We start from the raw sequence: 25,805 nt of genomic DNA, 5'->3' as shown, positions 1-25,805 counted from the left end.
AATTGGAATAGGAATTAGAAGAGACCTATGGAATAGTGACAAAGTTGCTGTCTGCTTGCTTATTGTAAGTTTATTTTCACCAATAATAAGACAGGCTTAAAACATCATTTTCCCATTAAAACAGTATTACACTGGCTAAATTACTATAAAAGTAGGGAAATTAACTTGGGATTCATTCATTCAAATTAGGGAAATAGGATTTCTATAATATGATCTCTGATCATATTTATTAAAATAAATTTCATCCTTGCATCATTTTATACTGTCTATAGCATTAAATTTGTTTCTACATTTTGTATATTTCCTGTATCTATTCCATATTGTTATCAGCTTACCCTAGTTTTCATTTGAATATGAAAGAAAAAGTGATATTGAAAAAATCCTGGAGGGGTTTGTTATTGGAATGTTAGGGGAAAAAACACTCCATTTGTTCCCAGAATCCCCCTCAGTTGTCTGAAAAATGCTACAGTAGTTCCCAAAGCCGTTTATAATACTTCTCCCATCCCCAGTCAGATAATGACTTCAGTTGCATTTTTATGATACTAATGCAAGCTTAAGATGCATTCAGTGAAGATGAAGATGTAGTTACATAAATGAAATACCAATTGTAAGTGTGAGTCTGACATTGAGTCTCTTGAAAATCATCCAAACTCAAAGATATTTTAATTGGGTTTTGCGCTTTATTATTGTACTGGCTTTGTAAAACATGTATTGAGAGTTGTCTTTTGGGTGATGATGAAAAGTGTGATCCTAAAGAAATGTTATAATCAAATTTATTTTCATAACAATAAAGATATTAATCTCCATATCTTGATTAATATCCAGTTTGAGTAGCTGTTTAGTGATAGTCAAAATTCACCTGGCAGATATTCATAGGTCTCTGGCTTTTTTATTTTGGGGGCAGAGTCTCACTGAGCTAGTTTTGATTGTCTAGACAGTGCTGGGCAGGACAACCACATGACAACCCAGGTAATCTTTATAATAAATTGAGCCTCTGAAGGCTCTACATGTTAGACTGTAATCCATCCTTCCACTTCTTAAGCTTCGGGTTTGTGAAATGATGGTTTTAAAGCCCCCTTATAGAAGAAAGCCAGATGATCGGACCTTATTACTTTAATAATAATATGTTTCTGGTTTGAAGTTAGGGATCTCACTGGATGAACTTAGTATTCCATGTCAGATACTTTGTCCATTGCAAAAATAATGAGAAGATAGCACAGACTGGCAGTGCAGCTTCATGGAAAGGTTTTTTGAACAAAAAAATCTTAGAGGAAAGATAAACTATTCTTAAGTTATTCTGAGAAATGCTGTCTACACAGATCCATGTTTACGTTTTATTAAGTTAAATGGCTGAGTACTTCTTATACCAATACTCTTTTATTTCAAAGTTTACTCCTGTTCTCAGCTTCAGCTGCCATTATAGCACATCAGCACTTAGGCTGACTCCCATGCAGAAACTTGGAGGCTTAGTGGGTCTGGTTTTCTCACCCTGAAATGTCAGAGTCAGCTTTAAATATTTATGTAGAGAAATCATTTTTGCTGTTTCTATACAGGATTGACATCTTCAAGTACGTGATATATGGTGTAGCAGCTGCATTCTTTGTATATGGCATTTTGCTGATGGTGGAGGGATTCTTTACAACTGGTGCCATCAAGGATCTCTATGGGGATTTCAAAATCACCACTTGCGGCAGATGTGTCAGTGCCTGGGTAAGTGGCTAAGAAAACTTCTGTACTTGTGACAATTGCAGTGTTTTTTATATTTGTAGTGCCTTGTGATTTTTTTTTCTTTTGCTGTTTTCCAATACTTCAGTTTATTGGTTAAAATTCATAGTGAAGGAGAATGGAATGTTAGAAATGTTCTCTATTTTTATCAGTCATAGGAACAAGTAATTCCACTGGCTGAATGGGAAAGCTTATTCTCTCAGCAACACAAGCTCTTTGGCATGGGACCAAAAGTGTGTAATGCTTTCAGCTGTACTGGGAAAGAAATATTTTTCTTATTAATATTTACACTGTTATTTTAGAAATTTTACCTGTTCTTCTTTGGAACAAGCTGGAGCCTGTCATCAGATTTGTTGTTTTTTTTTAATGCAAACAGTCCATTATTTTTTCCTACATTTTCTCTGGTCTGGAGAGGTCATTCACTTGTGACTGAAAAATAGAGATTAAAAAAAATTATGATTTGTAATCAGAATTAAAATGACATTTCTCATATTAAAATTACTAACTGTTTGAACTGGGATTAATTTATGATTACTGATTAATATCAGGTAAGTAGCTAACTCTTCTGGTGTCTAAGTCTTCTGCAACGTAAGTAAGAGGCCTGGACACTTCATAGCTCTCAGAGTTGGATATTTCTGCAAATACTAATCATATTTTCTGATTTAAAAAATAATGGTTAAATACAGCCTGGTAGATCTGGCTGTTCAGGTACACTTAGTGTTATACTATAGGTGCTATAACTGATACATAAAATAGTAGCGAGAGGGCAGTTTCCCTTCTAAAAATGACAATATTTATTAAACTGGAATCCAGACTGGGATCAAATGTAGGCTATAGTGAATAACTTCCAGTCACACTACAAACTAACAAAACTACTGTTTTACACACATTTAAGATTAAACTGAAGATGGTAATTCACATATATTGGGAACTGGGGAATATGGCCTGTATGTTATCCCTAAATAAGTGTAACATGATCCATAGTTACGGTTCTTTATCATCTTTTTTACTTTTGTTCCTGTAGGATGCCATTATATGATGTTAGCACTGGCTAAAAAATGTTTTAAAGCCTTTAAACAAATATATGAATAAAGATTGGTAAAAATTTAAATGAAGAACAATGACTGCTTAAACCACAACATCTTTAATCTTCTGAAAAAAAATCTCCAGTCTACATTCACTGAGACCCTGCTAAGCTAGTTCAGAATCTGTACAGAGTAGCAGATTTTTCAGAACATCATTTTTCCTTCACAGGTCTCATAAATACCTGTCCTCAGTATTACATCAAAGCAATGTTACATCTCCTCACAGTTTTGATGGCTTTGCAGTATAAAACGCAACTCCATATTACGTGTCTAGAAGAAATGAACAGTTAAGCATTCATTTTGTCATTAATAACGTTGTTCTTATTAGTAATTCATTAAATCAATTCCTTCAGCATTTTATTCTCCTTATCAATATTTTGTAATGTTTGTGGTTTGCTTTAAAAACCCCTGAGTTGATAGAGTTTCTGCAGATAAGGTTAAGGCTGTGTACAGTTTATGATCACAATTAAAATAGGGCATAAATTATTTTGAGTTACATACACTGTTATTATTCTTGAAGTTAGCAGAAGTTGTTTGGTTTTTTTTTTTCTTTTTGCTGGAAAAAAAATATTGAATTTGATTGCTTGTCTTGCTCTGATGATATATCAGTAAGACTACTATACACAGCTCCGGAGCCATTTTGAGTCTTTATTCTGGCTTTTGCTTCTGTGCTCTAGGGATTTGAGAGTAAGACAGTATAGACATCATTTTTTTCAAATAAGAATTGATCTCCAGTATGGTTAGGTTTATTTCGATTATGTCATATTTAAAATTCTGAAGGGACAAAAACCAGTTTTCATTTAAAAAACATCTGAAATTGGAAAAAATTTCAGTCCATCTGTGGCACATTTATAACTTGTTCAGTTCCTTAAATCATGCAATGATCTGACTAAAGAACAACAAAAAGATGTTGGAGAGGTATCTCAAAGCTAATCATTACCCTTGTGTCAAACCCAGATAGCTCTATTGCTATGCAAACATGCTGTATAAGCTTTGTTATATACAGTTGCCAAAATCAGATAATGCTATTATAGAGGATTGGCAGACAATACAAGATTTGAGAAAGCTTCCTTGTATAAAATGTTGAGATAGTAATTTTTTAAATAGTAAAACTTAGACTAAATGTTTTCTTTTAGCAATACCTGAATACTAACAGAAATAGGTACACAGGATATTTTGAAACATTAATATTATAATAATGCCTCCATATCAAAACAAGTTAAGACTATCGTTGAACATAAAACTTGCTGATGTCTTTCTAAATATGTTAAAGTCTGAAAATGAGCATAATTATGGCTGTGATTAAACCTAATAGGAGGGGAAAGTAATGGAGAAAAATTTTAAAGGAAGAAAACCCTTGATTTAACTTTGCATGGACAGGGTAAATTTCTCACTGGAAATCCATGGACATCTTTTTTCCTTTCTTGTCCAAATGTTCTTTGAAAAGCAGACTTTTAAGTACACTGAAAGCTAACATCTACAGAAACTTTTCATATCCCCTTGCTGACCTCCCTCCTTCACTGTGACTACCTCACTTTCTAGCTCTACATGGGCAAAAGGATTTTTTTTGCCTGAAGTAATAGAAAAAGTTGTAGCTCAACCGTTCCAGTGATTGTGTAGTTGATTTATCAGCACACATGATATCAGCTCACATGAGCATTCAGAGGCTTAGCATCCAAATTATGCCAGTGCTTCTGTGGAGTTTATACCCTCTCAGGTCTGAGAGAAGGCCCCTGACAGTGGCAGTGGAGAGTCTCATTGGCAGCCTTTTCAGAATTAATTTACTGTGAAAGTAAAACAAAACCAGTCTAACAATGGCAGTCAGGAGGGATGGCTGTGTTGTAAGTCTTCATTTTTCAATGCCCGAATGTGCTTTTATAGAATTAAACAAACAGTTATATATAACTGATTACTGAAGAATGGGAGACATGCTTGAAGACAACTGTTACGCTTTATATATCTGGGATTTAATACCCTTCCTATTTATATTCAGCTAGCTTGATCATTGAAAACCCCATTTGCATCTCATTTTGGAGTGTCTGCTTACAGAATCAGTATAGAAAATGAAGAAACACAAGTGAGGATTTTGTTCCTTGAAAACTCTTACTCTTACACATATTTTAGGCTATGAAATGGATAAAGCAGTTCTTTTTATTTTTTCAGAAAACCTTGGATAAAAATTTCAGCCTGACAGTTGCATTTCTATTTCTTTGTATCTTACTTTTTCAAAGACACATTAAGGCCCATATAGAGAAATATGTTTTATAATCTAAGTTGTACTGACTAATGTGTCTTCTTTAAATTTAGTATTAAAGAACATTTTATTCCAATGAGTGAAAGGGATTTGTTTGCCTTTGAAAATTATTTTGGCTACCTTCATAATATTTGAGCCATGCTTTCTAAGTGTTTAAGCAAAAAATCATACTTGCCAAAATATTTCTAGATCTATTTTGCAAGAAAAATCATGGAAGTTTTATGAATGTTTTGAAAGAAACATCTGGTTTTTTTTGAAAAAAACATCACTTCACCTTACCCTAAGCAGACCAGTTGTTCTAGAAACAATGAAACTGCACCATCTTGACATTTGATTCTCTGTAACAGGAGGAACAGAGTTCAGGGCAGGCTCAGCTGGCTTTTCCACTGAGAACAGATGCATCAGTTCTGAATGCTAGAAATTAAGCTCTCGTGTCTGAAAATCAGATGCCATATCTGGATATTCTGGTGACAAAATGCTGAGCTGACAGACGGAGAGGTCTTGCTTCTGACTGAATACTCTGTCTGAGGAATGCATTGTTTCATGCCACTGCTACTTCATTTATGAGAAGAAACTTCCCTCCAAGACAGCAGAAGTACTAACAGGTCTAGAATCCTTTAATCCAACCTTAAATGAGAAAAACATCTACCCCTGTACTTGTTAAGTAGTGAATGCCTTGCATAGTTCTGGACGCTGACATGAGAAATGGGAAAGGGGAGATTCATATGGACATGGGTTTATCCCACCTGAGAATGTCACTAAGATTGCCAAGAGAACAGCCTATGCTCTTCAGTAGTTAAAGGACAGGGAGGGTTAGAGGGACCATCTTAGCTGAATTTTTCCACAAATCATTATCCAATTTTCTGCAAAATTACCCTCAACTGTTTTAAGTTAGGTCTTTTATATCAAGCACTTCAGTCAACTATCTAAATTTACTATAATATATCCTGTTTGCCCCCTTCAGTTGGAATTTAGATGAATTAGCATTTGTTATGTAAACACAACTGGAGTTAGTGCTGGAGTTAGTGAATAAAATGAAATATATTAACAATTATATAGGTTTCTGGAAGGCATCTTATCTCAGGAGAGTAGACCAGCACTGGAATTTTTTTTAAAGATCTAGGTTCCTTGTAGTTTTCTTTGCTTGTTCTTGAAACAAGAAGGACTAACCCTTGTAATACTTACCAACCCAGCTGAATGGTTAAGAGAATCTCCTGTGTTTATTCCATTACTCTCCCAACTACAGTGATAAAATACATATGGTTTCTTATAAAGAAATAAGAATGCACATTATTACTTTTCCCACCCCACTGCTAGACTTTCAGAAATCTTTTGCAGTGAGCTCAGAACTTATTTTGTTATATATTTCTAGATGTTGACTGTATTTTGGTCTGTATTATTTCTGTAATCTGGACACATTAGTTTATTTTTCTTTATTTCATACTTCCAGATTTTCTTACTTAGAGATATTACACATAAAATCATTCTTTCATATGATTATTCCTCTTCTCACAGACCTTATGAGATTTACACACAGCCCTTTTGTTGACTGCAGTGTTCATGGTCTCCTTTAACAGTGGATTATGACTTGATAACCGCTTCTCAGCTTCTCTTGGTCTTGATGCTCACTGGCAGAATTTTTCTTGCTGGTGATAAAACTGGACAAAGTTATTTTACTTGAGATTGTGCTGTAAGTGTGTTTTTCACACAGAGGACAGATTTTTTTCCTTCGCATGTACAATTATTCACTAAGTAGCTTTTTTAATGAAACTGTTTTCTGAAAATGTGCTGTCATACATTTCCAAAGCATGCTTGACTGTGAGCCATTATGCTTTCTCCATGGGCTTTACCTTTCAGTTCTGAATCATCATAAATTATTCAAGATGATAGCTTTATTTCCCTCACGTTCACATAATCCTTCTCAAGTTTTAACTGGAATGATTCATCAGATGATCATAGTTTTCCCTGAACCTTGTTCTCACCTGGCTACCTTATCCTTTTCACTGCATTTAGATATTTTACTCTTATAACAGCTATTAAAATCTGTGAATTTCAGTGACTTTATCATAAATTCACAATTTTGTGGTCAAAAGTGTCTTTTATCCATTCCCAGTCATTTCTAGCCAGTTTGATTTCTCCCACTTAGAGTTATTATCCCCAGATTCTCCAGAAACCACAGCTTTGTGTTCTTCATATCAACTACACCTTCCCATTGTTGTCTTATAAATTAATAGTTACTACTGTAAATGTTTTTAGTACTGCTTGCTTGAAGGAATGAAATGTGTAAATATATCCCTTCAGTGCTTGTATCCTTTTATTTGCTCATGATGATTAGCATGCAAGTTAACCAGGTTAGATGTAGCAAACCAGAGTATGAATACTTCTTTCAACTGAAAAGCTTTAAGACTTTCTCTGCTTGGCAAGACAACAAATGAGAAAGGAAGGTGCCACTCCCTTGATTCTCTCACAGGCTTCTCAAGACCTGGTAAGAGCAAATCAGAAAAGAACACATATTTTTTATTTTTGACAGCCAAGCATTCACTTTGAGTGACATAGCTGTATAGAGAAGTTATAAGAATATTATTTCTCCTTTCTGGCTTCACTGTCTTGTTCCCAAGTATAGACCATGCAAACTTTCTGAACAACAACTGCAGTCTTAACAATGCAAAAAATGTAAACTATCTGTATAGCACAGTCTTTTCTCAGCTGAGTAGTATCTTTTTTTTGTAGATAGAAACTTGTCATCATTGAAAACTATTAAATTATGAATCAGATTTTTTATACATATGTTATCAGCAATGTGAAAGCAAAATAGCTGGAAAATTTGCTACTAGGACCTGACATTGGCAGGGCGTGGGACATGATGGAACTGATCTGTTTTGATGCTTTGTGTTTTTGAATTGAATAATTATGTGACATGAACACAGTCTGGAGAACCCATGAATGAGCACTATTTAAGTGCTTAATTTAAGCACTTAAAAAAAAAACAAAAACAGTTTCTCATACATCTAGATGTTTATAGAAGGAGAACATTTAAAAAACCACACAAAAAACAGTTTCATAAAATGGATGGCTCAAAATTTAAAATTTCAGTGATTTCAAAATTTTCTGATAATAGATCTTAACAATTTCAGGAATGTCACATTAGCTAGTATTTAATATATGGATTAATTGCAATTAGACAAACCTGAGTAGTCTGTTCCACTGTGAAAAGAAAGTTGGACCATGATTGGCTTTTTTTTCTTTTTTTTTTTTTCATCCTGAAGCTGTTGACTTGAATGCAAGCCAAGAAGGATCAACCACATGACAGTAATAGCATAGCATGAAATGTATCTATGTTTCAACAAGACTTTTGGAGCTGTGCCTAAGAATATAATATGTCAGAGAGAGAGATAAGATGAACATGTTTTGTAGATGCAGTAATAAAAGTCCAACAAGTGACTGTTAGCAATGAGAGTGATATTTTAAGCAAAGCAGACAACTCTGTAAGTGTGTGTTTTCTGTGATTTACAGTGCATTTAGTGGTAATATCAGAACATCAATGTTTTTCCTTCCAGCAGCTTTCTATGTACAATGAGATAGGCTGAAATACTTTTGCTTCATCTTTTACTACTGTTCAGGAATGATGCATTAATGTAGGAGATGCTAGTTAGCTCAGCAATGAGAATGTTAAAGGAGGTAATTTTCTTGTGAGCTACTTAACAGTCCTTCTTAGACATATTTTAATTTCATTTTTTATGTGAGAAGAGGGTGTATGAATACCCTGAGAGGTTGTCTGGGGTGGTAAAGAATGATCTGTAATATATTATGCATTCATATATCACTGACTTTAAAGACATCCGTATAATATTTGCAATTGATGACTTAAGAAAGCATTATGATTTATTTAGATTTAAATAAATAAGAATAGTATTACGACTTCTAGACAACGTAACATATGTTATAAAGCAACTGAGTCTGGTTTAGCTACAGCGGGGGGCAAATCAACAAATTCTTGCCTTGTTCTCTCTAGTATCTGCATATGGGAAACTAAACATGTAAGATGCCGTGTCCAAAAATATTGGGAAAAGGTTAAAGTATTTATGTAGTGATTCTTCTTTAAAAGTGCAAAAATTCCAAAACCCTTTTGGATGAATTCTGAACTTCACAAAAGTAAAAAGAACGGAACAATTTTAGTATAAGAATACCGACTGTGAATAGAAACAAAATATCTAATATTTACTCTTATCTATGATAAAAGTTTACTGAATAAAGGAAGTTTTTGAATCTGGACTGCAGATGCAAGGTGGTAGGCATAACCTTGCATTGTAGAAAACTGGATACAAATAAACTATAGGTCTGAGGTAGGAACATAGCATGTTTAAATTGACTTCTTGTGTACTGGAGAAAGAGATAAACACTATCAGTACCATTTCATCAAAACTAAGTTAAACATTTGAGAAAATATATGGTGATTGCAATTAATAATTTAAAAAGTGAAGCTTTGTGTGTGTGTCAGAGGTTAATGAATCTCAATGAACTTTAAACACAGCAAGGTGGTTTGCAAAAATAAATATATTGGAATGATTTGTAAAATAGATACAATTATATGGCAGCATGAAGTTTTTGGACTTAAGTTTTATTCAGGCACTTCTGAATTTGTTGCTATTGAGTTGTGGTGGTTTTTTTATTTTGGTTTTTTTTTTGGGGGGTAGTTTTTTGTTTTCAGTTTTTGTTTTGTTTTTAAAGTAAGCATCTGTATCTGCATACAATAAAATTACTCAAGTTTGCTTTGTTTCCATTTCAATACAGCTCTCTGTAGTAACAGGGTTACAGTCCAAGGTAATATTAACTTTTTTTTGTTTTGTTTTGGATCTGCGAAACAAAGTCCAACCGTAGAAGGGTCCTGTGCAAGCAGACTTTTATTTGACAATTGACACAGGCAAAATGATAGAGCCAGGCAAAAGAGGGAGAGAGGAAAAGAAGATATAAGAGAGAGAGAGGAAAAGGAGATATAAGAGAGAGAGAGAGAGAGAAGAGAGAAGTGGGAGAGAAAAGGGTACGAAAGTTGGAAGAAAGAATGAGAGAGAGAAAGAGAAAGAGAAAGAGAGAGTGAGAGAGAAAGAGAGAAGGGAAAGGGAAAGAGAAAGAGAAAGAGAAAGAGAAAGAGTCACCACCAGGGGCCCAGCTGTCCAGTGAGTTTCTTCAAGTTGGTGCTGATCCTGGACAGGGTCCTGTGCGAGATGGCAGTGGGTCAGGAGATGACCAAACAGCCACAGCATGGACAGCCCCATATATATAGCCTTGAGTCCCTTTTGATCCAAAGGGGCAGCTGTCAGGCAGCTGCCACAGAAGCCAGGTCCATTGGCATCAGAGCCATTGCAGACAGGAGGGAGCTGCCTGGAGGGGGGGCTTCCAGCACACAGCTCTGATCTCTTTCCAGGTGCCACTCTCAGCTCCATCCCAACCCCCTCAGCCAGGTCCATCAGCATCAGTACAACCAAGGTGGCTTCCTTCACCCTGGCCAGGGTAATCATGCCTGGAGGGACATCCCAGCACTGCAGGCCCTCAAAAAAGGAGAGCAGTCTCCACCCGGCCGATAATTCTTAGTTCTTATCTCTTTCTGGGTGTCACCTCCTGCTCAGCTCTGGCCAGGCCAGGTCCTCCAGCCCAGCCAGGGCTCTTCACTTTAAAATTGTTCTTTTGAGACAATTTCAAATCAGTGAGATCAGACTCTCACAAACAGTACCTTTTAGATATGATTTCACTGTCTCTATCCCTAGGGACACCAAAGCAATCATACAATGTTTCTTCAGGGGTACTGAAATATTTATTACAAAACTAAAAAAAGTGCAGTGGTTTTGAAATATGCTTTTCAAGGCACCAGTATCCACACATTGTAAAAAGAAAGCAGTAACTAAAATCTTGATCTTGCTGAAATAAATAAGATTTGGAAATGTTTAGAAACAGGGTTTCAACCAACTATGACCAGCATATATGCTGTACACATTTAATCTCAGAGAATTCCCTGAAATCCTTACTTTTTGCCATTGATTTGTGAAATAAATTTTATTTTAAAAACCTTTCTAGAAGCAATGATGGTTTGTTTACTCTGATAATTTATGATTCAGGAAAACTGTTACAACAAATAGCTCATAAAATCTGGTCAGAAGGTTTTACCAGCCATGGTATTAGTACAAGAAATTAACTGCTGAAAAAGTGAAAGATTTATTTTGTTCAAATAATTATCTTATTTATCTGTTCTTTCCAAATATGAAGTGAGTATTGATTAGTGAACTTTTATCTTCCTTATTTGGTAGGTGAGTTTCATTGTCACTTCCAGCTTGATTTGGGTTTGTGTGTCTGGCTTCTTACAATGAAAACTGAACTGATCATAGAATGTAATTTTCCCTAGCAGAGCAATACACAGCATACTAAAGAACAAGCTGTATAATTTCTGTAAGATGATGTAATTCTATTTCACAAATCATTTCCTTGTCACGTAGCAGAATGCTACTCCAAGGCAGAAAGATTCCTTTGAATCTCAGGAGACTGATTCCTGAATTTAATTCCTGGGGTCAACAGGTTCTTTAAGCATTTCTTGTAAGGTCTCTAGAGCAAAGAGTGGAGATGGTAATAGCAGCTAAAATTATTTAAAAAAATACTTTAGTCCTTCACCTGTGGTTTAAAATAATAAAATTCAGCATTTTGTTCCATTATAACAAGAATTTATAAGCTAACACCTCCTATGGCTGTAAAGTAATAAGTTATAGTGCAGAGTTAATATTTTTGTTTTTACTGACCTCACAGCAGAAATAGTAGTATTGCCCAGATCACTATTTTGCATTTTAGTTATTCTTATAATTTTCCTTCTTATAAGGAAATGTCTCAATTCCTCCCCCTGTCTTGGTGCTATAACATTAATTTGGGCATGTCATTGGCCACTGGCTTTTTAGTAAAAAGTGACTGAAGGAGGAAAATGGAATCAGCATTTGATTCACTTTGAGATACTCAACCAGAAAGATTAATGTTTTAAAAAGATAATCTCTTCCATAAACCAGCAGGCAATTCTCCCTGAAAAGGTGGCTCTTGTGACTCCCAGCAGCCATCATCTAGCAGATTTCTCCTGTTCTTATTTTATGCCCAAGGCAGATTTTTTTACAGACTAGAAAGATCTGTTTTTTCCTCTTTGCTATACCAATTCTTTATTTTATCTCAGTTGAGTTTTAAGCAAGCAAGGCTACTACAGTTCAGAAAATAAAAAGGTATTTGATAGGAACTGTAATGCTCATAGTAAAGCTGATTTTTTTTTCCTTCATTTTGTGGCAAACACAGAATAGTAGGAAGATTGCCAATTTTGTGTGGAGCCCCATCTTAAAAAAGAGTTACTACAGTTCAGTAATATAACTGTTGTTGAATGCTCAGTCTTCCTTTCAATTTTTATGTATATACTACACTGAGAAATGTATTAAATTTATTAAATATTATTTAGCTCAGAAATTTGAGGAGGAGGCTCAAAAATAAGTCCTGAGTCATACCTGATTTTGACAAACTCATAGAAGCAAGGGAGGCAGGATTTACCTTTTAAGTACTTCTAGAATATATTGAGAATTAAAAGGCTTTTTCTTGTGTGTGAACACTCAGAGAGCCTTTTTATTTCTTGCTCCCGCTTTAGATAAATTGAGTAGAGCTCTTTAGCCTGATAATAAATGAAGATCAGATGTAGCATTTTAGTTGGGAATTCATAGTCCTGACATGCATCTACATTTCCAAGTAATTTTCCAAGCAATTATTTGACAATGAGTGCCTGGGGCTGAACCAGGCTTTAACACAGGAGAGAGGGGGAAAAAAAAATAAGAAAAAAAGAAAAAAAAGCAAGAGAAAAGAAAAGAAAAAAAAAGAAAGCAATCAATAGAGGAGCAATGATAAAACATAACTGAGTGCCTATATTTGTCTGTATTGACTATTTTCTCTGCAGTAGATGGAATAGATTTTCCATTATATGAAGCAACTAAGACAGGGAAAAATTCTCTGTAACATTCAGGGCTGAATATTTATTACAGATTTTGCTATTGCTTACTCTATTATTAGTTGGTTTTCTAGTAAGTGTAATTTTGGGAAATGCTGGAAGGGAAGACAGCCACTAACTGCACAAATACATTTCAAAAATCTTTAAACATAAATTTGGCACATCAGGTTTAAATTAGTTTGATGATAAGGAAAAAGTTAAACAGGTTTATAGCTTACAAACTGGCAGGGAAAGCTGAAGTGCTCAGTACTAAATAAAGTGATAGAAAGCAGATACCCAATGAAATAAATAGTATACTTATATTTTTTTTTTCTACTTTGTCTTTTACTTTTCTGAATATTTCGGGTAATAATTTTAGTGCCATAAATTCTCCAGCTTTTCATACTACTGCTGAAAGATTCAACTGCCCAGGGACAACTAGGAAAAGTAATCTGCAATGAATTTGAAACTGGATTAATAAACTATGTTAAATTGCTATGTAAATACACTTCCTCAAAATTAAAATGGCTTTCATTTAATATTCTTATGAAGTCAGTTATAGTAATCAAATTAAGGTCTCGTTAATACTGCTTGAGAATGTCCATCCCACAACTTTGAAGTAATAAAACTACCTCACCTAAAATTCAAATCTTTTGTTGTTTTGGATTGCTTTTCCTGATTAGGTCCTCGTGGACAAGCCAGCCCTCTAACCCTTTTGAGTCTAACCTTATTTGATTTCCTTAACAAAAACTGATACTGTATCCGTCTTTTATCACTGGATGTAAAAGATCTTATAATAAAGAAGAGCTAGCAAAATTCTTCCATTTTCCCCATAGTTATTCTTTAAGGTTCAGTTTTATGCAGATTGAGATTGTAGACCAGTTTATTCAGCTTTCAAAAATACCTCATCCTTCTAATACTCAGAGTCAATGTTTTTTTTCTGCCATAGCAGCTACAGAAATGTCAGTGTGCTGAGGTTTTTTGACCAGTTCGTGAATTGACTATCAAACCAAAGTCTTATTTTAAATAAGAACAGAAAGAGACAAAAGCTGTCAGAAATGCACCGGTTACTTCTCTGTGGTTCCTTTTTTATTGGCAATGGAGTATCAGTGAAGTTGTGACCTAGACTGATTTCATTCTTCCCTCTCTCCCTGCAGTTTATTATGCTGACATACATCTTTATGTTGGCCTGGCTTGGTGTTACAGCGTTCACTTCTCTGCCTGTTTACATGTACTTCAACCTGTGGACCATTTGCCGAAATGCCACTGTAGTCGATGGAGCTAATCTCTGCTTGGACCTTCGCCAGTACGGTACGTCATTGAAGAGCACTAAATATAAAACAAGATTTCACAAACATCATTTTGCTTCCATGTACCCAAAATGAAGTTTCAATGTTTCTGAGACAATTGTTAAGCATCTCTTCTATCCTTTTACCCCCTGCTCAAGGCAGTATATTGGAGATGCACTGCTTTTTCAGGCCTGACAAAATTGAATCAACATTGTCCATACTGTCAGAGTACCAAAGATTTGACATGGGGCTTCTGTGTAGTCTCTTCATTTTCAATTCTTGGAACTTGCATAAAATGCTTAATTAGACATTTTTCTGGAGACCTTTAATCTTGTGGTAAGACACTGATTTGGAGATGTGAGATCAGGTTATCACCTGTCTTTGCAGAGCCCAGACACGATTCATTGCTTGCAAACATAGATGGTGGTGATCATTCAATTCCTTTTTGCCACGAGACTGATTTGAATCTAGATGTTCTGGCCTCAGTGGTTTCTCAGCCCACAGAACTTTGGGTAATCCTACTCTCATCAGTTTCTTAAGTCTTTCTTTTGCTAACTTGGTCTAATATAAAATAGCAGTATATTTTCAATTGCTATTTTGAGATTGCAAAAAGTGGTGTATAGTTTGGGAATTAATGTTTCTTTCATAGTAAACATTTCACTTAAACTGAAAAAAAAAGAATATCACATTTGTTTTTACAAGGGGAAAATTTTTTTAAAGATGTATTGATTTCCCCCTGCCCCAGCATGACAGGTGATTTGAGAAGACAATCATCTGTACAGATCTCATCAGAAGTATTCATTCTTCTTTCTGTGATATTTTATTTTGCTAATATTAGTGCCTTTTTTTTTTACTAATTCTGTTTAAAATTTGCGTAGAACACTAACATATGAAATGTGTATTCTGTGAACGTATCAATTTGCTCTCAATTCCGTGTAAATATCATTTGCTAGTAATAAGAAAGAACATTACTATTTTTCATGATAACTGAGTTATAGCAGTTTTCTTCAAACTAGTCTTTGATTTAGTATCTGGACATTAGCTGAAGAAAAACCATCTAGCAGCTTCTAGTTATTCTTGCTGATAGAGAAGCCATTATTAGACTTAAATATATGTTTAAGTAACATATGACTTGTGAAAGAAGCTTTGTACCAGATCAACACGTCTGAAAAGAGTATTCAGCACATTTGTCCACATGAGGGTAGAGAATATTTGAGAACATCATGGTAAGTGTATATACTGCTTGCAAATCATTTTCGGATGTTTTGCTTATTATGCTGAACAAAATCTGGACTGAAGATATTTTTAAAAATGTCTGAAAGATGTCTAACCTCACATTTCCTACTGGGGCTTTTCCGAAATAGATGATGTTTTAGTTTTGTGATGGTTGAAATTATATAGAATCCTATGCTATTGAATTGCTATAGCTGTATAGATGATATTGAACTGATATGATATGGAGTCATAGAATGCTTTGAGTTGCAAGAAACCTTAAAGACGATCTAGTTCCAAGCCTGTTGCCACAGGCAGGGATACCTCCCACTGGAGCAGGTGTCTCAAAGCACCACCCACACTTCCACAGCTCCTCCAGGCAACCTCTTATGGTCTCTGACCACCCTTACAGTAAAGAATTTCTTCATAACCTCTAACTAAATCTACCCTTTTCCAGTTTAAAGCCATTACCCTTGTCCTCTCACTACACACCCTGCCCAGGTTTCCTTTGAGCTCACTTCAGGCACTAGAAGTCTACTGTAGCCTGTACCAGAAGGCTACTGTCTCCCTGGAGTCTTCTTGTCTCCAGGCTTGAAAACCCCAACTAACTCAGCCTGTCTGCATATGGGAGATGCTCCAGCCTCTAGTCATCAGGAAATATTTTGTTGCTAAAGAAAGGTCTGTAAAGGAGACAAGAATTTGAATTTCTTAGCTTTTCTGGCTCATATGAAATAAACTGCTATGTACTAGAAATACTAAATACTATGACTATTTATTCTGCTCCAGGTATTGTAACTATTGGAGAGGAAAAGAAGGTTTGCACCACATCAGAGAGTTTCATCAAGATGTGTGACTCTAATGAGGTGAATAAGTGTGATAATCTTTTTTGGCAAATAGATAATTTGTGTTACAGTAGGAAGTAACTGATAGGTGTTTTCTTCTTACTCTTAATGTTCTAATTCTAGTTATGGTGATGAATTATAATCCCAGTTGAAATCACTGTCAGCAAATACCTTTCCTAGTCTTTTACCATGTATGAGATTTAGTCAGGGGAATTTTTTTTTTTTAAGAACCCTATTGCCATGTATATCTTTACTGAGATGTTTTGGAAAGCTAATGTACTTGTTGCACAATGAATAGTTACGTATAATGAATAACTGTTTGAAGATCTTATTACTGTTGTGACAGGAGAGTAAAGATTTCAAATGGATTTGACCAAATTTTACAGTGTGTTGGGTTAATCACTCCTAGTACATTTTCCTCAGGCAGAGGTCACCTATTGCAGTGCAGCTGAGGTTTTTGGTTTTGGTTTTGAATTAACAGCGATGAAGACAGGACAAATGAAATTATATTTCCTTCCAACAAAAGAGAGTTTAAAAATCTTGATCTCTCTCAAGTTAGAGAGTGCTTTGCTAAATTTTTCACCACGTCTTACCATGTTTAAATAAATCTTAGAGTGAAGTTACACAGCCTGCCTTTATACTGAAGCCATCTCAGAAAAGACAAACTTTGTTGCTCATCTAACACTTTGTCTACTGTGTTATTTAAAGCCAGATGTAATTGTTTAGTGGTGGGATGAGAAGGTGGTTAATTTGGGCTATTTAGGTAACTTGATTTCCATTATATTACTCTGGAAAAAATTTTTGGCAAATTTGGGAGGGAAGTAAGTAGATAATAGAACGATGGGAAAAATACAGCTAATGAAGGGAAAGGGAGTTTTCTTAGGCTGTCTCTGGCACTAGAGAAACCATCAAAATATTTCTAGATCTAGTAAGATAGTATTGTAACTTCAAAAAAAAAAAAAAAAAAAAAAGAGTATTGAACTACTGGACAGTTTTTGATTTTTTTTAAAGTAATTCGGGCTTCTTAGTATTTACAATTAAAACATAATTTTAAAAATACAATTATGCTTTGTTCCTGATACAAATATTGTACCAAAGCAAGCAGAAGCAGAATGTCATGCAGTGATGTCAATTGTTTGGAAAAAGTAATAGTAATATTTACTCATCTAGAAGGGTGGCACCAGGAAGGTAATTTTCTGCTCTACATTGTTCAGACTTTTTGGTCAATTTCTGTTTAGTGTACCACCATGAAAGTCCCTTTCTTTGTCACTCCTTGCAGCTAAACATGACATTCCACTTGTTCATTGTCGCCCTTGCTGGAGCTGGAGCAGCAGTCATTGCTATGGTAAGCTACCCAACACTGTTTTTCCTGTGTCTTCTGAACTGCTAATACATTCTGGTCATCTCTTAGTATCAGTTATTCCATTTCCATAATGTCACTCAATTCTATTACTAAAATGTATATATCTATAATTGAATGCTCTCTCTTACCTTATTTTTAAAAAATACTGTTGGATTCCCTGTGAAGTAGAATTTTATGATTTGTTTTTTGAATGAAAAACACCACCTTTGAGTACAGGCTAAAATTTTATTACTATTCTCTTACTGTGTTGAGTCTATTGTCTGAACTCAAATTGGGTGTCTTATCACCATAGTAATATCATTTTATGATCTGTGTCTTTCTGGGTATTCACAGTCTTGCCGTGCTGCTATTTTGGGAGCAGACTCTTTGTCAGTTCTGTGCATGTCTGGGAGTGTGTCAGTTTTTCTGTCAGGATTGATTATTGCACTTTTAAAAATATTAAGATTACTTTGAATTTGATGACATTTTGCCAGTGAGAATTTCCCACTGACAAAAAGAAATGAGCGAGTGAATTTCTCTTCTGTTTTTATTTATTGTGTCTGCTTAAACAAAAAGATATTTTTAGAATAGTGATTCCATGCCAGTGTAGGTCTGCATGATACACACTGGAATGGGAAAAGAAAAATGACTATTACTTGGTACTGATGCATTCCACAAGAAATCTAATGATGGTGATTACTATTACTACTGCTACTCATAATTTTTCATTGAATCCCAGGGTCTTAGTTTTTTTGTTCTCCTTATAATTACATTTACAAAAGAGGGTAATCAGGGAATAATCAATGAATATTAGTGATTTCTTTTTGTTCTTCTCTGCCATTGTTTCAGTATTACATGATGCCCCACCAACAAAGCAGACATAGTTGAGTGAAAAATGCACATTTTCAATGTAATTTTTTTTCAAAACCAAAAATAAGAAGTGCAATAGTAGAGTAGAATATAATATCTATTTATAATTTAATTAATTTTCCAAAAGGAGGCTTTTCTGCTGTCGTGATGTGATTACTATAATGTATATATTAGTGTTTAAAAAGTACATCCAAAATATGATTAGTTCTCCAGTGCACTAATGTTTTGAGTATATTCAGTAATAGTTATCAAATGCTAATGTATTCACATAACAATTCTGTATTTTAAGGAAGAGTTTTGAATCAGAATAGCCACCACAAGATCTTCAACCAAAAATATCTTTAGTGGAAGCAAATTAAGTAGATGCATTGAGCCACATAGTTTAAATGCATGATATTTCAATGAACTTTAAAAAAAACCTTCAAAGCTCAGAGTACCATATCAAAGATTCCATAAATGCATTACACCAAGCACTAATCCATGAGGAATTCACTTTGATGGCTTACATCTATTCCCATATTTAGGAAAGGTTACCCATACCCAAGTATGTTTTTTATTGGATTCTGTGACTGCACAGTGAAAAAACAGTAACGCTGCCTGTTTCAACAGAAAGATAAGATAAGGATCTAAGTGCTAGTAAATTGTGTAGCATTCAAATTCTGGAAAGTGTATGCTTTCTGAAATTTTTGCAGCTGCATTGTCTATATTTCAATTTTTTTACAAAACTGTCTGGTTTTAACCTACTTTTGTCACGTTTGATGAAGACTACTGCGTTCCCCTCTTTAGTGACAGTATATTTAAAAAATGTTATACCAGCCCACATTTATAGGCTGAGCAATGTGCTTCACACTTGACACACTACACCAAGGTCTGGGAACAGAATATGAGGGAAAGTTCAGATTTTTGTGATTGGACAATCAGTTATTTAAGTGTTTTATTTTTTTAAGGGAGTTTGTTTTCCCAAGGACAAAGAAGCTTATGTGAATTTTGGGTGCTAAGCATCTCATTTAGAAAGAAGAAAGCATCTGTTTTCATCAAATGCTACACTAAAATTAGTAGAAGGTGGTGAAGTGTCAGCAATGGGCTAGGGCGGAGGAACAAAATGTGCAGAGCCATTTAAGTCACATTGTTTCTTAGACCTCAGCCCAAGATGAAAAAAAAGCCTGATAGAATTATTCATGTTGTTGATGCTTTTTGTGAGTCTTGAGCACATAAAAAATAGACAGGATTTTGAATCATACTGAATTTGGAATATGTATTATTCTGAACATTGCTGTTCTTTCTTATGTCTAAGTGGACAATAAATGGATACAGAAATGAGCATTGAAGTATATTAAACATGTTAGTTTTATTTTGTCAGATAAAAACAGAAGACACTGAGTTGCTTAAGTGTAAACTTTACCCTCCCAAAAGATTTAGTGTAAGGTTAGTAAGCCTCCTGCCTGTGATGTTTTCCCAAAACCACTACAGCAAAACTGAATGTTTGGGTACAGTTTCCCTTCTCAAAATGACCATGTGAGCAGTATTCATCTGCCTGAACTTTCACAGATGTCCTGTAAGATGGAGATGCAATGCATTCTCCCAAAATAAGGAAAAGGAAAGGTATAAGTTGTCTAGTTCCTCACCCCTGGTATGATTAGGTATGATTGGTATTTTTGCAGGATATTAGATGCATGTAAGGGGAGAATAAAAGTTATTTAGACTTCTGCTAGGATAATGACATGCCCCAAAACAAAAGGGGAAAAAAAATGAAAGGAAAAAAAAACCAAATGAAAACCAAAAACTTTCTTAGCCTAGATGCATTTCTTCAATTTAGAAAGATTAAAGCATATTTTCAATTTAAGGAGAAAACTAAGCAAGAATGTTTCCTAGAGTGTGGAAAGACCCTATGCTGTTTTGCATATGCCTGTAATTGAACCATCCCGAGGCAGACTGTGGGAGCTGCCCTGCTTCAGTTTCAATAAGCCTTGACAGGGCCCCACTGGCTTCAGGCTATTCAGGTCATGGAAGTGTGAAATGCAATTAGACAGCCACTTAGAGATGACCTCCTTAGTGTGACAATGTTGTCTAGGAACTTGGTGGTAAACAAAAAAACCCAAAACACAAGGTGCTGGGACTGTTAAACATATTTGCCATTGTATAACATGGATTTGTATGAGATGAAATTCATTATGTAAGCTATAGTAGTTGTTTTGAAGAAAATCATCCTGCTTATTGTGAATGTGAATTCAGAGTTTTCAACAGTTATTCCAGAAGCTTGTTTCTGTAACTTTTTAAGGAAGAGATAGATGAAGAATGGAAGTTTAATATAGGCCAGACTGTGGAAAATGTACCTTCTTAACAGTCTATTTCTTTAGTAGAAGCTTGCAAGTTTTAAATTTGCCTCTTTGTAGTTATGAAATATTTTGTGAGAGTAAGAAATGTGCCTACATGGTCCCATTTTCATCACATATTCTTCAGTTACACAGTTTTTCTGGGACATGTGTTTAAAAAGATGAGGAAGATATTGCTCGGATACTCCCTGCTCCCAGGACTCTCATGTCTAACCTCTGTTTCAGGTTCTGATTACATTTTGGAATTGAAATCTTACCCTTAAAGAACCAGCACTGGTGTTTGCTTTGGATGTAAATTGTAATTGTCTGAGATGACAGTCATTAGGATTACCAGCCTGTTTTTTTTAATTTTTATTTATTTTTCTCAAGTTTTACTGTGAAGGAAATTTAAGGCATTTCATTCAGCAGAATGGTTATTCAGCAGTGTAGTCTTTTATTTGATCTGGAAATGCCTGACCAGAAAATATTCACGGTGAAACCTTTTGGAACAATAGAGTTAGATACAAGGTGGTTTTTTCCCTTTGTTCTAAATTATGACCAGAAAGTATCCTGGAGTAGCACAGTACATGCTGCCATCTCCAGCACTTGCACTGTCATCACAGGCTGTGCTACTATTTTTGTACCATAGATATTAAGAAATTCCTAGAGATATGTAGAAATACTACTATCTGTGGCCTTTTTCACAGAGGAGAGATTCTCTGAACTCTTCTTCTCATTTTATGGCTCCTCAACTCGGACTATATTCCTCAAGTAGGGATTAACTGGGTGAAAGCTTGCCATGAACTACCAGGACAAAAAAGACATCAAAAATATTTGGTCCTTTGAAGGTTTTTTTTTTTCCAGAATGCTTTCCTTGATCATAATTATCCAGGTTAGGAAATGTACATTGAGCTGCATTATAGAGTAACTATTGGCACAAAAGATTTGTGGAAAAAGGCAATACTGGCATTTCCAAAAAAGAAAGAACATACTAAATTAGTTCTGTTAATTTACTGTGAATCTAAGATACTCTCTCCAAGATACGCTGAGATATATCTACAGCAGTCCAAAATGAATAGGATAATTTGCATAGTTTCAAGGTATTTTTACGATTACTCTGTTCTACTTTCCATTAATTGAATCCCAGTTTCTTGACTTCTTAGGGAGGCATGGAGTTATTTTGATTTTAGGTGATTATCTGTGGCCTCTGAGGCAGTTGATCAACATAAATATAAGAGATGCTTTCATCAGAAAGTATGATAGCCTGCTAGGGGAGGAATAAATATCCAGAATCCAGAATAAACTGTTTGGATACTGTTATTGAAAATTTTTATTTTCTGAATGAATTGACAGCAAACAAAGCAAAGGTGAGAGGAGGACAAGTTTTTAAGGAGGTGATTTTTTTGAGGTCAGAGGATGTTTGCAAGTAGATCCAGCAGACTGAAGGTGGGATTTTTGAGGTCCACCTTCAAAAGAAAAGCTTTCATTATCTGCAAATATCCTAAAAGAGCCGAGAGGCTGAAATGGACATGACAGTAGTTTGTTGCTCTAATAAGAAGCATCATCAGACCTTACAGTGTAAATGGCCACTGTATGTATTGAAGTTGTCTTTTAAAGGTCATATAAATACTTTTCCTTTTTTTTTTTTTTTTTTCTATGCATTTTTAAGAATTACATTAAGAAAAAGTGATATAACTAATATAATTGAAATGAAAAAAGAAAATAAATGGTGACAGGTGTGTGCCTTTTTAAGACTTCATTTTTTTTTTTTTTTTTGAAACTTTTTTGCCACATTTGGCCCAGCTGAATATATTCTTTGATTTTTGATATTTTTTCCCCAGCTAGCTAGTTTTGAGAAAATCAAGTTGTGGATGAAAGAAAGAAAGAAATCATGGCTAATAGGAAAGCTAATTCTAACTTTAACAATAAAGAAAAAGCAGATATTTCAGCAATTCTATTAGATATCTAATCATAAGCCTATGGATATATGTACGACATATTTCTATCTTAAGCAACTACTTTAACAAATAGTGATTCAATGGAGAAAAGTCTACAAGAAATTATCAGAAGACATTTTTCCATGTAGATTTGCAGACTAGTTGCAATGGTAAAGCAAGTTCTATTAATTCTGTTTTAATTTTAATTTTCACACTTCTTTTAATTTTTCAATAGCTATTCCTGCCAATTGCTAGCCAGAATAACAGTAACAGCTGTGAGCTGAGTAATCTGAAAATTAATGAAGGTCAATCTTGAACTTTGTGTTTCTATACTACTACTTGATTTAACAATACTTAGTTCCTTCTGATGAAAACCCAGTCTTTGTCCCACAGCTTTCAAGTCTGAAGTTGCTCTATTCTAACTAGCTCTGTTGGTTCCTAACTCCTTGTCACCTCTTTTACAGGTCCATTATCTCATGGTCTTGTCAGCCAACTGGGCCTATGTGAAAGATGCTTGCAGAATGCAAAAATATGAGGATATTAAATCAAAGGAAGAACAAGAGCTTCATGATATTCATTCTACTCGCTCTAAAGAGCGGCTCAATGCTTACACATAAAAGAAACCTTGTCTTACTTTCTAACACGTGAATGCTTTGTTGTTTAACTAAAGACCATCCAACCATTAAAAAATAAAAAATAAATTGAAAGTGCTTCTCACAAAAGATAGTTTGGGTGACTTACATATCACCCATGTACAATTCTTCGTTGTCTAGCACTTGGTTTCTTAATTAGTTCTTACTTTGTGTGACCGTTCTCTAACACAAAGCTCCTCGATAGCCTTTCCTGAATCCTTTTAAGCTAATTAGTTCTGATAGATCAAAGATACTAAACTATTGTCAAATACAAATATGTGTTTGATTTTTTTAATCACTTTGTATGTGTTACACATAACACCTTTTGCATTGTTTCTTATATGTTTTTGGAAAAAAAGTAGCTTTTTATACTTTTTAGTTTTGAGTTAAATTACTACTTTAACTACAGGTATACTTCAAAGGGACCATTGTACATGATGTACAATATATAAAGAAAACACTCTGATGACTTTCCTTTATATTTGGAAAACTTGCCAGATGGACCCTGACCAACTTGAGTGAAGGTCCTAGGAACGTTTTAAACAATCAAAGGTGCAATTTCTAAATTTGTAATAGTGGGTAAAAAAAAAAAAGAAAAGAAAAAAGAAAAAAAAAGAAAAATTAAAAAAAAAAAGAGAAAAAAAAGAAAATGGAAAAAAAAAAGAAAAAAAGTGCTTCTTATCTTTGTTAACATTGTACTACTATTGATGTTTTTAAAGAATATTCTCTTGTTCCAGTTTCATGGGTGATAATTCCTGTTTGTATTGTGAGCATGCAGACCGTGGTGCTAACAATGCATGGCCACTTGCCTTTTGAAGGAATTCCATACCACGGCTATCTGTTAAAGAGTTATGGTATATAGACAATTGTTAATTAAGTGATATAGTTATCCATAGTTTTTTACAGAATGAACTCTCTTTAATTCAATGATGGTTATGCTAAATTGGAGCTGTTCATGTGATGATGTAAGAAATTACCGCTTAGCTACATTTATGAAAGTAATATATCAAAAATACAGTGACTGTAGGAGTCAGATGTCTTTTTACCTGCTTTAAAAATTTAAATGGATTGCACCCGTCCCAGCTGTAAAAGATATACTAAAGGAAACTTCCATAAATGTTATAGCTTGGCTTTTAGCTTTCCTATACATGCTGGTTTACCTGTATTATGTTAAAGTACAGTGAAAGACCACTACAGAGCTTATTATTTGAAAGTGTAGTCATATATTTGAACTTTTATTTCGATAGGAAAATGTTATCAGAAAGATAGGTCATCTTAATTTGAAAGAATTTCCAGTATCAAAAACAAAACAAAAAACCCTATTTAAGAAATGTGAGTATTATTGGACCAAATTTGATGGATTTTTTTTTTTTTTGCCTATTTCTAATGCTACAAGAATGCTGTAAAGTGTCTTTTAAAGTGATGTAGCCTGACAAGACATTTTTGTCAGTGTTAAAAATCTTAGGTAGTTTTGTGCACTTATTGGACCATTGTGAATTCTCTCTCAGTGTAAGTGCATTTCTAATAAAACTTCTTGAGTAAAACTCTTCTTTGTACTATTACTAGTCATGCATCATCAGTAATTTTTAACAATTCTTGTAGTAAGTAGAGGGTAATACTATAGTTACTTGTGGCATGATAATGCATTAAGTAGTATTAGTTGATTGAAAAAAAATTTTTTTCTCTTCTTTTGCTTGTTTTGGGGTTTTTTGATTGTGTTTTTGATTTGGGGGTTTGGATTTGTTTTTTTGGGTTGTTTTTTTGGTTTTTTCTTTTTGTTTTTTTGTGTTTTGTTTTTTTTATTTTTTTTACACTTAGGCTGTCCTCTGGGGTCAACAGTTTTCTGATAATGTGCAGTACCGGTATTACAGTTCTGCAAAAAGTATTAGGAACTTCTTTTGGATTCTATATTGTAGTGTTTCAGTTTTGTGTCTTAAAACGTTTGTGCTGATTTTTAAAACTATGTCTTTTAAACTCATGTAATGATGTTAATGCTTTTGGCTCTTCTCTGGTATTAGAGTTTGTATTTTCACAAAGAATGCTTTGTAGCAGGCATTAAAATTAATCTGTTTTGTACATAAATGTGCCAACAGCTTGATGGTGGCGTTTTTGAAATGTAGAACAAAGTGCTTGCAAAAATGTAATAAACACACTTGTGTACTTTGTGTACTTATTAATTGTTCATGTTGTGTAGTTTTATTCTTTGCCCATGCTAGACAAATCATTGTAACCAGAAATGGAAGAAATTGTCCTTGTATCTTTCTTGCTGCTGGAGGACTGTTCTCAGTGTTATACATTTTTATACCACCTATTTTTAG

The 25,805-nt window shown here is 34.4% G+C and overlaps 1 protein-coding gene across 2 annotated transcripts in view; it reads left to right on the top strand.

Annotated features, from left to right (window-relative positions):
- Nucleotides 1-25,669, top strand: part of GPM6A (glycoprotein M6A) — a 156,242-nt gene extending 130,573 nt beyond the window's left edge. For both annotated transcript variants that reach the window (XM_071743220.1, XM_071743219.1), the window contains 5 exons: nucleotides 1,554-1,710; nucleotides 14,209-14,362; nucleotides 16,339-16,415; nucleotides 17,674-17,739; nucleotides 23,320-25,669. In XM_071743220.1, coding sequence (XP_071599321.1) covers nucleotides 1,554-1,710; nucleotides 14,209-14,362; nucleotides 16,339-16,415; nucleotides 17,674-17,739; nucleotides 23,320-23,472 — 607 coding nt within the window. In that variant the 3' untranslated portion in view covers nucleotides 23,473-25,669. The remainder of the gene's footprint in view (nucleotides 1-1,553; nucleotides 1,711-14,208; nucleotides 14,363-16,338; nucleotides 16,416-17,673; nucleotides 17,740-23,319) is intronic.
- Nucleotides 25,670-25,805: the final 136 nt, after the last annotated feature.

Source organism: Heliangelus exortis, chromosome 4 (genome assembly GCF_036169615.1).
Source record: "Heliangelus exortis chromosome 4, bHelExo1.hap1, whole genome shotgun sequence".
Taxonomy (NCBI): domain Eukaryota; kingdom Metazoa; phylum Chordata; class Aves; order Apodiformes; family Trochilidae; genus Heliangelus; species Heliangelus exortis.
Note: the sequence above shows the minus strand (reverse complement) of the source record. Positions and strands in the feature narration are given on the sequence as shown.